Source organism: Lissotriton helveticus, chromosome 9 (genome assembly GCF_964261635.1).
Source record: "Lissotriton helveticus chromosome 9, aLisHel1.1, whole genome shotgun sequence".
In the NCBI taxonomy this organism is placed as follows: Eukaryota; Metazoa; Chordata; class Amphibia; order Caudata; family Salamandridae; genus Lissotriton; species Lissotriton helveticus.
In genome coordinates, this window is record NC_136070.1 from 604,352,820 (window position 1) to 604,365,647 (window position 12,828).

General features: G+C 44.6%; 1 protein-coding gene across 4 annotated transcripts in view; it reads right to left on the reverse strand.

Moving 5' to 3' along the window:
• Positions 1 to 12,828, reverse strand: part of LOC144781666 (uncharacterized) — an 84,566-nt gene that overhangs the window by 12,519 nt on the left and 59,219 nt on the right. Inside the window, exon 3 of one of the 4 annotated variants that reach the window (XM_078660632.1) lies at positions 7,694 to 12,191. The exons of the other annotated variants lie outside the window; for them this stretch is intronic. Coding sequence (XP_078516758.1) covers positions 11,907 to 12,191 — 285 coding nt within the window. The 3' untranslated portion in view covers positions 7,694 to 11,906. Of the gene's footprint in view, positions 1 to 7,693; positions 12,192 to 12,828 lie in introns of those variants that run through there. 4 annotated transcript variants of the gene reach the window in all.

A 12,828-nucleotide genomic window follows, 5' to 3' on the forward strand; every position in this document is an offset into this window, starting at 1 on the left:
AGGACCTGACATTAAGATGCGAGATTTTTAAATGAGAAGTATGTATAACGGGAGTGGCAGACAGAGAATCCACTAGGCAATGAGGCGTCATATAAGCTAAAATAGGGGTAGGGGAAGGAAATGAGAACTTACCGCAAGAACAAACATAAGGGCCACAAAGTGGATATAAAGGAGCGTGCTTACAAGAAGTGATCAAAATCCGAATCCTAAGAAGATCCTTCCTGGAAAACTTGAAATCCATCTAATTAAATGCACAGAGTCCAGCCACGCCTAACGCCTCCTAAGCGCTGACGAGCGCAGACGGGCAGGACTCAGGCAGGACTCAGGCGCAGGGAAGGCGCGCCCGCTGCGCGTCACCGCTGCGCGCTGATAAGAGCGCCTTAAGTAGGCGGATCATGAGCTGCAAGAGCGCTAGAACGCTCAAAGATGGCGCCCTGAAATGTCCCCTTCGCTCCCAAGATCGCGGGCGTAGTAGCAGATCCCCGGGACCGGACCCGCTAAAACAGCGGTGCTTTTACAATATTATGGTGCGAGTAAGTGGGCAGGAGGCAGCAACCATAAAAACAGGGGAGAAACCAAATAATTCCAACTCAAATACAAAACGGGAAATTAAAAAGCGTAAGGCGCTCTAAGAATGCGCGGCAAGCGCTAAAATTCTGCGTGGCGAGGGTACCTTGTCCAGGCTAGCCCCCAGATCACAGACGCCTTAAGTAGGCGGATCACGAGCTGCAAGAGCGTTAGAACGCTCAAAGATGGCGCCCTGAAATGTCCCCTTCGCTCCCAAGATGGCGGGCGTAGTAGCAGATCCCCGGGACCGGACCCGCTAAAACAGCGGTGCTTTTACAATATTATGGTGCGAGTAAGTGGGCAGGAGGCAGCAACCATAAAAACAGGGGAGAAACCAAATAATTCCAACTCAAATACAAAACGGGAAATTAAAAAGCGTAAGGCGCTCTAAGAATGCGCGGCAAGCGCTAAAATTCTGCGTGGCGAGGGTACCTTGTCCAGGCTAGCCCCCAGGTCTCAGACGCCTTAAGTAGGCGGATCACGAGCTGCAAGAGCGCTAGAACGCTCAAAGATGGCGCCCTGAAATGTCCCCTTCGCTCCCAAGATGGCGGGCGTAGTAGCAGATCCCCGGGACCGGACCCGCTAAAACAGCGGTGCTTTTACAATATTATGGTGCGAGTAAGTGGGCAGGAGGCAGCAACCATAAAAACAGGGGAGAAACCAAATAATTCCAACTCAAATACAAAACGGGAAATTAAAAAGCATAAGGCGCTCTAAGAATGCGCGGCAAGCGCTAAAATTCTGCGTGGCGAGGGTACCTTGTCCAGGCTAGCCCCCAGATCACAGACGCCTTAAGTAGGCGGATCACGTGTGGCATATGTGGCATTGATAGGACAGTGGGAAGGCAAAACACTCAATATAATTTCTCTTTATATCCCTCCCTGACTTCTTGAAGCACCTTTTGCGGACTTGGGCGTGCTTCTCCGCCAGCTCCCCGACGGCAGCCTATTATTGGGTGGAGAATTTAACAATACAGTTTGTGAACCCCGGGATCGGTGTCCCCCTCAACACCAGAGGGCGACACTCTGCTCACTGGCTGACTTTATGTTGGAGTTCGGACTAACAGACATAATCCGTGCTCTCCACCCTACAGCTGTCCACATACCTCTCGGGAATGCACAGAAGTCTACTGTGAATTGACTACATACTTACCCTATCTAGGGATCTTCCCTACATCAGTACAACACCAGAGAAATTTCTGACTACTCTCCAGTGTGCTCTGCGTACAGCTTCCTGGCCCGTGGCACTGTGCAAAGAATAACGCTTAAACCCTGATACCTGATCCATAATCTAGCATCGGGTAAGGCACTGGCCCTAAAGGTCTTCCAATAGAACTCTATAAATTGACGGCTGAGAGTGTCACCCCACCTCTCCTGTGCATGTTCCGGGAGAGCTGTGAAGCCGGCCGCCTACCTCAGGACCAAAGTCTAGCAAGTATAGTGGTCACCACCAAGGAGAGCAATTCGCCAGATGATTGTGCCTCCTACCGGCCCATATCATTATTGAACGCAGAATCAAGATCCTTGCAAAGCTCTTTGCCACGCGATTGATTGGGGTGATTAGATCGCTGATTCATTTTGATCAGTCCGGCTTTATGCCAGGTAGAAACATGGCACTCAACTTGCGCCGTCTACATGGGTTCTTGGGCGAGTGGCTGAGATCCGCAAGGATGCACTAGTGCTATCTTTGGACATGCGAATGGCCTTCGACACCGTGGAATGGCCCTATAGGTACGCAGTCCTAAAAAAGATGGGATTCGGTCCCGCTTTGTTGCTTAGATCAGTTTGTTGTATTCTGACCCTCTGGCTCAGATTGCAGTGAACTGGAGCACATCAGCATTGTTTCCCCTTTGGAGGGAGGCCAGGCAGGGCTGTCCGCTCTCCTCCCTGAATTTTGCTTTAATACTGGAGACACTGGCAGCATGGGTCAAAGTAACCCCTTGGTTAGGGGACTGAGATGGAACGCGTATCCGTTAAAGCATCTGAAAGGCCACGGTGCATTAGCCTCTTGAGTGCTCATGACGAGGTCAGCTCGTCATGAACCACGGCACTCCGGTGCTCATGACGAGCTGAGCTCATCATGACCGCGCCCGTTAGATGGAACGCTCGCACGCTGGGCTGATTCCCCTGCTGTACTTAATGTTCCATTGGAACGGGCGCGGTCATGACGAGCTCAGCTCGCCATGAGCACCGGAGCGCCGTGGCTCATGACGAGCTGACCTCGTCATGAGCATGGGGGCGCTGCGCGCACCCCCGCCCCCAAGCACAGCGGGGGAATCCTGCCAGCGGCGAAGGGGTTACTTCCAAGACAATGATGGCTCCGTAGACTGAGCTTGGATGTTGTGGGAGGCCAATAAGACAGATATTAGGAGCCAGGGTATATCACTGATAGCGTGCCACAAAAAAGAAAAATGAGCTCAGTTTGAGCAACTGGAGCAAGTCGCCTGCAGATTAGAATGTCAGTAAGTGATAGATGACCAAAGCCATTCGCATCATGCACTAACCCTCAAATAGAAGGAACTCAGGGATGTAGTGGCAGACACCACCAGAAACCATTACCGAGCCACCCAATATCGCCTCTACGAGGTCAGGAACAGGGCCAGAAATTTAGTGGCTTGGCTGGACAGGAGGGAAGCAGCATACCAAGGGATCCCTGAGGTCCCCAATGAAAATGGTGGCAGTGCATAGCTGCCGTGTTTGCATGCTACTATGCTAAAATGTATTCCCCCGATGCAGGGACCTACTCACGGTCATCCCAACGCCAAAGTTATCATGAGACGGCAGATAGGCCCTTGAAGAGGACCTGATGGAGGAGGAAGTGGCACAGGCTATCCATAATCTAGCATCGGGTAAGGCACTGGCCCTAAAGGTCTTCCAATAGAACTCTATATATTGACGGCTGAGAGTGTCACCCCACCTCTCCTGTGCATGTTCCTGGAGAACTGTGAAGCCGGCCGCCTACCTCAGGACCAAAGTCTAGCAAGTATAGTGGTCACCACCAAGGAGAGCAATCCGCCAGATGATTGTGCCTCCTACCGGCCCATATCATTATTGAACGCAGAATCAAGATCCTTGCAAAGCTCTTTGCCACGCAATTGATTGGGGTGATTAGATCGCTGATTCATTTTGATCAGTCCGGCTTTATGCCAGGTAAAAACATGGCACTCAACTTGCGCCGTCTACATGGGTTCTTGGGGCGAGTGGCTGAGATCCGCAAGGATGCACTAGTGCTGTCTTTGGACGTGCGAATGGCCTTCGACACCGTGGAATGGTCCTATAGGTATGCAGTCCTAAAAAGATGGGATTCGGTCCCGTTTTGTTGCTTAGATCAGTTTATTGTATTCTGACCCTCTGGCTCAGGTTGCAGTGAACTGGGGCACATCAGCATTGTTTCCCCTTTGGAGGGAGGCCAGGCAGGGCTGTCCGCTCTCCTCCCTGAATTTTGCTTTAATACTGGAGACACTGACAGCATGGGTCAAAGTAACCCCTTGGTTAGGGGACTGAGATGGAACGCAGACTGGGAGGACAGTATTTCCCTCTATGAGGATGACATTCTGCTTTACATGGCGGCACCCCCAACCCATTTGACAGGGTCTTGCATATATTCATCCTCTACCGCAAGCACTTTGGTTATACCATCAATTGGAATAAGTCACTAATTTACGTTCTGCATGGTAGACCTCCGATGCTTCCTCTGAACTGTGAGGCCACAGTGTTGGCGGATGGACTCCATTGTTTAGGCATCTTTATCACAAGGGATCCTGATGCATTTTACTCCCGTAATTTTGAGCCCCCACTGCAGTGCATGCGAAGAGATGTGAAGCATTGGCAAACCCTGCCTTTTTCCTTAATAAGAAAGGCAGCTTTATTCAAAATGATGTCCCTCCCTCGATTCCTGCAGCACTTCAAAGCACACCATACCCAATACCACAGTCTTTCTTCCTTGCCATAGACATTGAGGGCCGCATACTACTGAGGGATGGTGGTCACCCGAGAATAGCACTCCAGATATTGACGAGGGGGTGATACAAGGGGGGAATAGCCTTCCCTGGCATACAAAACTATTATTGGGCTTCGTAATTGATCATTGTTAATCATTGGGTGCACCTCCAGGGGAACTAGCCGGCCTACAGAATGGACAGAAGAAATATGCAGCCAGGGGACTACTCATGAGCTATCTATGATGGGAGAGCCTGCACATCCCTGTTTGCCCCTACAGCTCTCACTATATCCCTGTGACATGAGGCATCTGCGGCCATGGGCTGGGAGGGTAAGATTATGCAGGCCACTCCCTCGTGTTTAGACACTCTGGCCCTCCAGAGGGACTTCGATAAGTGGGATCTTATTGGTTTGTCTAGAGTGGGAGCTTTATGTAAAAATGGCAATGTACTTCCCTACTCTGACTACAACACGAGTACCAGTTGGCACCCAGAGAAGTTTATAGATACTTACACATCCATCACTCTCTGTGTAAAGTGATCCCAAAGGGAGAGGACCTCCCTGAGTCCTACCCTCTCGAGGACAGACCACTGGATGAATATTTACTCAAAAAGGCGATCTCCCTCACATATCTGAAAGTGTTAAATTACTGCCCAGACACTTTGCTCCAACTGCAGGGAGCCTGGGAGAGGGGCCTACATGGTATGGAGGATGAACAATGACCCGAGGGCTTTACTTCCCCACGTGAGGTGGCCATACGTTTGCATTTACACCTCATACAGTTAAAGATCCTCCACAGGAGTGATAGAGCGCGCAGGTCACCCGACTATAATCTTTACCATATGCACATTTGGGCCCATAAATTCAATTTACCATATTTATTAATCGGGTAACCTACACCAAGTTCATTCCTACCTATTTCCTATATACCCGACTTACCAATCCTCGTCACAGGTACCTATGATCACAATGGATCAGGGAGCTAGCTGAAAAGATAAGCAGTCACCAAAAGACAATAATATTTATAATATTTGCACTCTTTACAATAACCATAGACTCAGGAAGTTTTGAAAATCTTTATCTAGTTCTCATCTATGTCAGAAAGCATGAAATTCACAGTGAGTAAACTATCAATAACCAAAATCATGAGAAACGTGTAACCATGCAGAAAATAGATTATGCCAACCATTTAGAACTCTAAAGGGAAGGTGAAAACAGGGAACATGCTAGTAAGAATTTTCTGAATTTTAGACTTGATATAGTGTGTCTAAAGGACGGGAAAAATAAGGAACATGCTAGAAGGTCACAGTTTGAGTACCCCTAGAAGGTGGGTAAGGAAAAAGAACCTTAATTTGTACTAAAGGAATTGGAAGTAACTATGCAGCTATGAGGGAAGGGAAAAAATGGAACACGCTAATGATTCAGAGTCATCAATTTAATTCGACTAAAAGGAGGGTAAAGAAAGGGAACAATCTATATTTCATAAACTGTATTTCACCATTTGCTTACAGGATGGGGAACAATGCAACATGCTAAAGAACAGTTCAGATGTATGACTTTATTATTTGTCAGAACAGGGAGGGTAAGAGAAAGGAACAATGTGAAATTAAGGCTTTAGCTATTTCAAGAAAGGCAAGAAAAGGACGCGAATGTGTTTCCCTCACAGATTTATATTTATCTAGAACGGTGCGGAGACCAACCCTGGCCACGGGTCAGTTAAGGACAGTAGGAACCCCAAGGAATGCAGTCGCCAGTAGGCCAGCAGGTGCAGAATGGAAACTCAGGACAGGAAAACCAGATTAAGATCCAGACAGGACCACCAGAGTTGAGACCAGCCCCCGCAGTTCAGTTGCAACGCCTGCGCTACCCCTTCTCTGCAGCTATCAGTCAAAACCCCGATTGGGCTCTCGAATTCCCCAGCAAAGTGCTTCGCCAGCACTTAAGGTTCCCAAAACCCCAATTAGGTCTGTGAGTCAGTCTGACAGAGTGCTCCGCGGCACCTCTGTTTCGATCAGCTATTGAGTGCGTTGGGTCAGTGACAGGTCAGCTATTCAGACAAGTCGGACAATTTTGTAGTGTAGTTCCTATAGTCGCTCATTGGAATAATATAAACAGCAGAGTAGACGTAGGACTGAGGTCGACTAGGTCTCTACTGACTATATTAGACTTAATTAGTTTTGCCAGCTAGCTCAGAGGTCACTAGAAACTTTCTCGAATGTTCAGGAAAGAGTTAACTCTCCTGATTAAGACAAGAAGGGATTAGTTTCTGACAACCACATAAACATGACAACTTTGCTCCCTCAGAATAAAAAGTATATCTCTAGAGTCGTGTGAAAACAATAGACGGTTATTTCACTCAGTCAATCGTGCATACTTAGTTTCACCAGAGTGCAGAGAAATAGAGAGACGGGTGTTTTCAATAAAAGGTGTTATTTATTGAGCAGTCTTCTTTCTCATGCAAGAGAAATTAATTGCCACAATTGCAATACTTATCATAAAGTAAAGTGCGTACAGTAAAAGGAGTATTATGAAATAATACTGTAAAATCATTGATATGGTTTCTTAGCCATATGATACTTTAAAATGGATAAAATATATACATACATAAAAACATTGACTAACGTACTCAACTGGTGCTTATAATCTACGCCTACCCCGGTGTACCTGACCTAAGCCTAATACTTGGGAAGGAGTAAGTAAGTTGCAGTTTAAGTTAAGTTGGTTTGTTTGCCAAGGATCTGAATCAAGAATTCTCTTAAGGGTTTAGTCAGCTCCGTACCTTGGTAATAGAATGTAGGAGGTCTTGTATCTCTCTCTCAGGACTCGATCTCCCAGCAACCCGCAAGGGTGACTGGAAACACCGGAGCTGGATTTTATCGGCTGGAGAAAAAGACAGCGTCTCTCTCAGTGAGTCGAATGGGAGGGGCGGCTTCCTTCGGCTCTCGCATCAGCTGGGCTTCCGGGCAAGTAGATAGCCGCTCTGCTCCAAACCACCGTGTGTTTGCTTAAGGCAACGTTGGTATATTTATACCTGAAATTGCCGGGTTTGATGTAAGGTTGGACATAAGACGTCACTAAGAACTAACAGTTCTTTCTGGACTCTAGGAGTTCTTGTGCAAATCAAAACAAGAGCAGGGGATTTCCCGGGCTGCTGGAGGCTTGGTTTGTTTAAAGAACGCGTTGTACTTTCTAGGAGTCTAGGGGAGTAGCCTTGCCGTATTTGGACTGCATGGGCTATTACTAAATATGGATATGATTCTTATGCCTCTATAAGGATATTATTTATTATAACCATATAAGGGCATAAATCGGGAATATCGAATTAGGGTTCTAGATAGAAACACAACTCCCACTCCACGTATTAATGTCCATTATTACTAAAAACTAAGCAATATTAAACATAACGATGCATGTGTGTTTTCCAACCCACCCCAAAAATACATAATTCGCATTTGAAATGGTATATGGTAAATACACGAAAATGAGTATTGGTACTGTAAACTTTTCAAGCAGTGTCATCATTCAGTTAAATGCATATATATATCAGCTGAATGAATTGCGAAAATTACATATGAAATGGCTGTATACAGAAAAGAAGGTCGAGACCATTTCATCACATATTTATACAAATGCTGTACATGTGCTAGAGGCTGAGGTAAAATATTGTCTCTAGAGTTCCTAAAATAGAAGCTCTGTTCTCTAAGAATAGTTCTACTTTAAGCAGAGTACTTTGTGCCAGAAAAAAAGGTAAATATTTTGGAAGTGAAAAAAAAAAATGTTGCTTTCAGGGAAAAAAATAGTTCCAAATGTTTTCGGTAGCTGTGTTTATCAAAAACTGAAGGCCGAATTCAGAGTTCAGGGAACGCTGTGTGCTTGTTGTTTTAAAAAGTTATTCTCGTTGTTCAGGGGAGAACATCATATCAGACAGGCTTGCAAAAAATTGGTCTACAACATCAGGTGAAAGTTCGAACAAGTTCGAAAATGCTGAAACAGTGCATATGTGAGAGTGATTGCTATCATCGATGTTTGGATCAGCAATGCTCACAGAAGGTTGTACCTGTTTGGTGCTGCTTTCCTCTCGTACTTCACCGCCACCTACTCGTAATGGTGAAGTCTCAACGAAAGCCGTCATCAGAATAGGTAACCGCTGGGGACAACACGATGCATGAGTCGTTACCGGACCTAGCAAGGTATCTATATCCATTGGTACTGCTGATGGTAGTGTAAGACAGGCGTCCAACAAGCATTCTTCTCCGCATAGCAGACATCGAAGCACAGGTAAGATGCAATTTTGCCAGATTGTTCTGAATGAAAGAAACCAGGTTGCACTTAGATCTCTTAGCCGGGCTAACCCGAGGACTTTAGTGATGCGGTCCCAGTAGCGTATAGCTAGGATTGTTTCTCCCATCGTTGCTGGAGTCTTGTCTGTGGCTTGGCTTGCCATATCGGAGCAGAAGGATCAAAAATAAAATTCCTGCTACGAGTCCCAAAAGTAGAGGCAGGCCGCCAAATAACAAATGGACAAAATTCGGGAAAATGCCCAGAACTGTTTCAAAGGGTGCTAACAGTCCCGAAAAAATTGTCTTAAATACATGTGCGATGCCACTGGTATCAGACATGTTTAAGATTTGACCTAACATTTCTACGAAATGCACGGGGCAATTTGTTGATAATAGGGAATGTATCTCTGCCGTTGTCCTTGCAACTTGCAGATCATACGTCTCTTTGGACGAGGTTAAAGGCACAGTTGTCTGTAAAAGAATCAACTTCATTCTGCTTAAAGTATCAATTCGAATAGAAGAGATATTCAAAGAAGGCCATAACGCAGCCTCCATGTCTGGATTGCTGTGTGGATACAATACTTGCATACAGCAAATGACCCTGGAAGTGACGGTTACGAGATAGGCTTTTCCTGGCAACATGCCACAACAGCTGTGGTCACTTATAAGAACATAACTGCCGTTGGAAAGCTGTCTGAAAAATGGCTCTATCTGTTTTGCAGGAGTGCCATGCAGGTGACATGAAAGGTTATTTGAAGACCCTTTGCAGGCTCCATGCAAGTTAATACCTTGACACAGTAGTGTACCGCTTAGTGATTTTTTACAATTATTACCACTAAGGAATACTTCCTTTTTTCCTTCACTATAAAATTTGTGTGTGTAAGGTAAATCCCAGGTTGATTTGATGTATCCTTTACCCAACCTTTCATACTGGCCCGCTGGTATATACTCTTGGCAATATTTAAACTGGAAAGTTGTTATCGGAATTGTAATTGTTCCGTGTATTATCCATTCAATGACAGGTCTTTCTGACATTGTCAATGGTAATCTCTCAAGTTTTTCAATGCTCAGAATCGTATAGTCTGCTCCTTTTTGTGCCAAACTGATTTGTTTATCAGTAAGGTTAAAGATAGAGAATAATGACGTTATGTTGATTAAACGCCATGGCACGTAGCCTGAACGCAGCTTTTGCAACGTCCAGCCAAGCTGTACAATAGAACACAATTGGGACTGACCATGTTGTAACATTAGCAAGTCCTGCTCTATTATATCAATAGCAGATGATAAAATGCTGTCCAGTGAATATATTCTGGAGGACAGAGTCATTAACCCATTGTCCACTACAGAAAGTGATTTTTCCAAATTAATACGATCAATTTCTCGTATTTTTTCTGCTGTTTCAATTTGTGTTTCTTTCCAAGCTTCGTTGTATGCAGCGTATATACCGGCCGCTATGAAACGTTTTTGACGCTGTTTGCGAGGTCCCATTATGAAATCTCGCAAGTCAGCACTGTCTTTAAGTAAAGTCAAGTGTTGCTTAATTTCAGCCAGTGTGGATTTTTGTAGCCATTCGAGGCATAGTTTCCCTACACTGTATGTTGTAACTATCCCTGGATGTTGTCTCTGGGAATATCTGGGGTCTGGCCTGTTCTGTTTGAACCCCTGTATTTTGTTCAGGAATCTATCTTGACAGTTATTTGTGTCTGTGGGCCAGATCAACCATTTTTTCCAATCAGGATTTGTTCTGTTTTGTGTAAAATATGGGATACGTCTATCTCCACATCTGTAGTGCTATTACTATCAGGTATGGGCTTCGGAATAGACGGTTTATTTAAGTCTTCTATCTTGGCTAAACCAAGACAAGTTGTTTGCTGAATTGTGTCATTCAGGAATATTATCTGTTCTGGGATCATGCAGGCCCTAAATAATGCTTCTAGGCCTTGTACCTGCCAGTCATTTGAACCTCAGATGGTTTTTGTTTCAATGGTGTTTTTCCAAAATTCAAAACCAAATTAGACATTTTGTCATAAAACTTTTCAGAATAAATCAATTTAGTATTTGTCAACATTGTTTTCATTCCTGTCTTATTTAACATTTTAAAATAAAACGTTTCTGGATCACTGTTGTTAAACCCTGAGAAATATTGGAATTTCTCATAAAATGTTTTCGAGCTGCCTTTTGTTGGAGTTGGACAATGTTCCTATTGGTTATAAGTAAAAACATTTCTAGGCTGAGCAGTTTTATGCAAATAGTGATCACCAAAATGATTATAACAATATAACTCTTCATAATTTGATGAACCCTGCAAATAATCATGTTCTGTGAATTTTGCTGACATTACTAAATCTGACATCATATTATTAATGTTTTCAAAGTCCCAATCATCAGAGAAAGTACTTGGTGTCACAAAGTCACTTAAGGAAACCTTAAACTGGTGTAGATATTTCAAGAGCTCAATCGGGCCATAGATTTCATAATCCGTTTTGTCCCATGCTACCCCACCGGGTATTGGATTGGCTGTGATGTTCACTGATGACAGTTCTCTTTTCTCGATGTGAGAGGATGTGTGAGGCATTAGGACCAAGTTGATGTTCTGACTTGCTGTGTCCATTGTATTATATTTTCCATCAATGAATTTTCCCAAACATAGAACCATGATGAGCCAAAGCAGGAGGAAAAGTACACCTAACACAATCCATGGTGAAATCAGATATGTTTCTTTTAGTTGGTGAAAAAGTTCAGTCATTTTTTCTTTGAAAGTTTTTGTTGCTGGCGTTTCTTCATGTTCACTTGGATCATCAGAAAAGTCATCGAAATTTGATGAAGTAGCCAGATGCAGTTCTGTCAATTTTTGGAATTGCTTCAGGATTTTCATTAGTCTTTGGATCTTTCTTTGAGACATTAAGATAGTCCGATGCTACATCATTGTAGACAGGTGTTTCTTGACGAATTGTTGCATTTTGGGTTTCAAGAGGCACAAGTTCCATGGCTTTGTTGCATAGTCCTTTTTTATTCACTGCAGGTTTATCAAATGTGATTAGTCTTTCAGTTTGAACCTCTTGGATTGTAGCAAGATGTGGTCTTCTGCTATTTCTTGGGAGTCCACTGGGCCTACTACTTATTATTGGCTACATGATTGTGGTTTTACCAGGTCGATGGATACAACTCGGTTCTCCTTTTTACCAGCAAGGGGCGGTAGTACTACTGATCTTGTTCCGCTGACAGCTAAGACAGGTACTGCTTTTCTGTAAGAAGGCCCAAATTCCTTCTTCACCGCAATTCTCTCTCTGATCAGATCCCCAATCTTTGGAATCCAGACAGGTCTTGCTGGGACAGGTGGCTTCTCTTCATTGGCTGTTGGCTTTAACTTTATATTACTCCGACTTCTTCTTGTTTCATTTAAGTCCTGTAAAACAGCCAAACGGTCGTTGATATCAAAGGCTTTTTCTTCTACCACTGAAGTGTGACTATCTAAGTCCTGGATATGCATTCTAGTACCGAACAACAGTTCGTAGGGAGTGAGACCTTTTAGAGAATTTCTTGGCAGATTGTTAAGACTACATTGGACACTTGTTAAATGTTTGACCCACCCATCACCCGAACCTAATACCCTCGCCGTTATAGATTGCTTTATGTCCCGGTTTTTTCTTTCCACTACCGCATTTCCCTCAGGATGGAATGGAGAAGAGTACCGCAATGCAATGCCCATGCTGGCCATGGCCTCCTTGTAAGCCCTAGAGCTAAACGCAGGACCCTGGTCAGAATGTAGCATGCCAATTGCGTATGTGCCGATAAAGACTCGCAAATCTTTTATAACAGTTCTGGCGTCAGCCGAGCGCTGGGGCCACATCCAAATGAATCTCGTGCAGGAATACACTGCGACCATGATATATTTATAGTTGCCATCCCTTTGTAAGGGACCACATTGGTCCAGGTAAACACAAGCTAATGGTTTATCTGAGATCAGAAGGGGCATCTGTGCTGGTCGTTTCACTGTTGATACTTTCATTCTTTGGCATATTTCACATTCTAGAACATAGTTT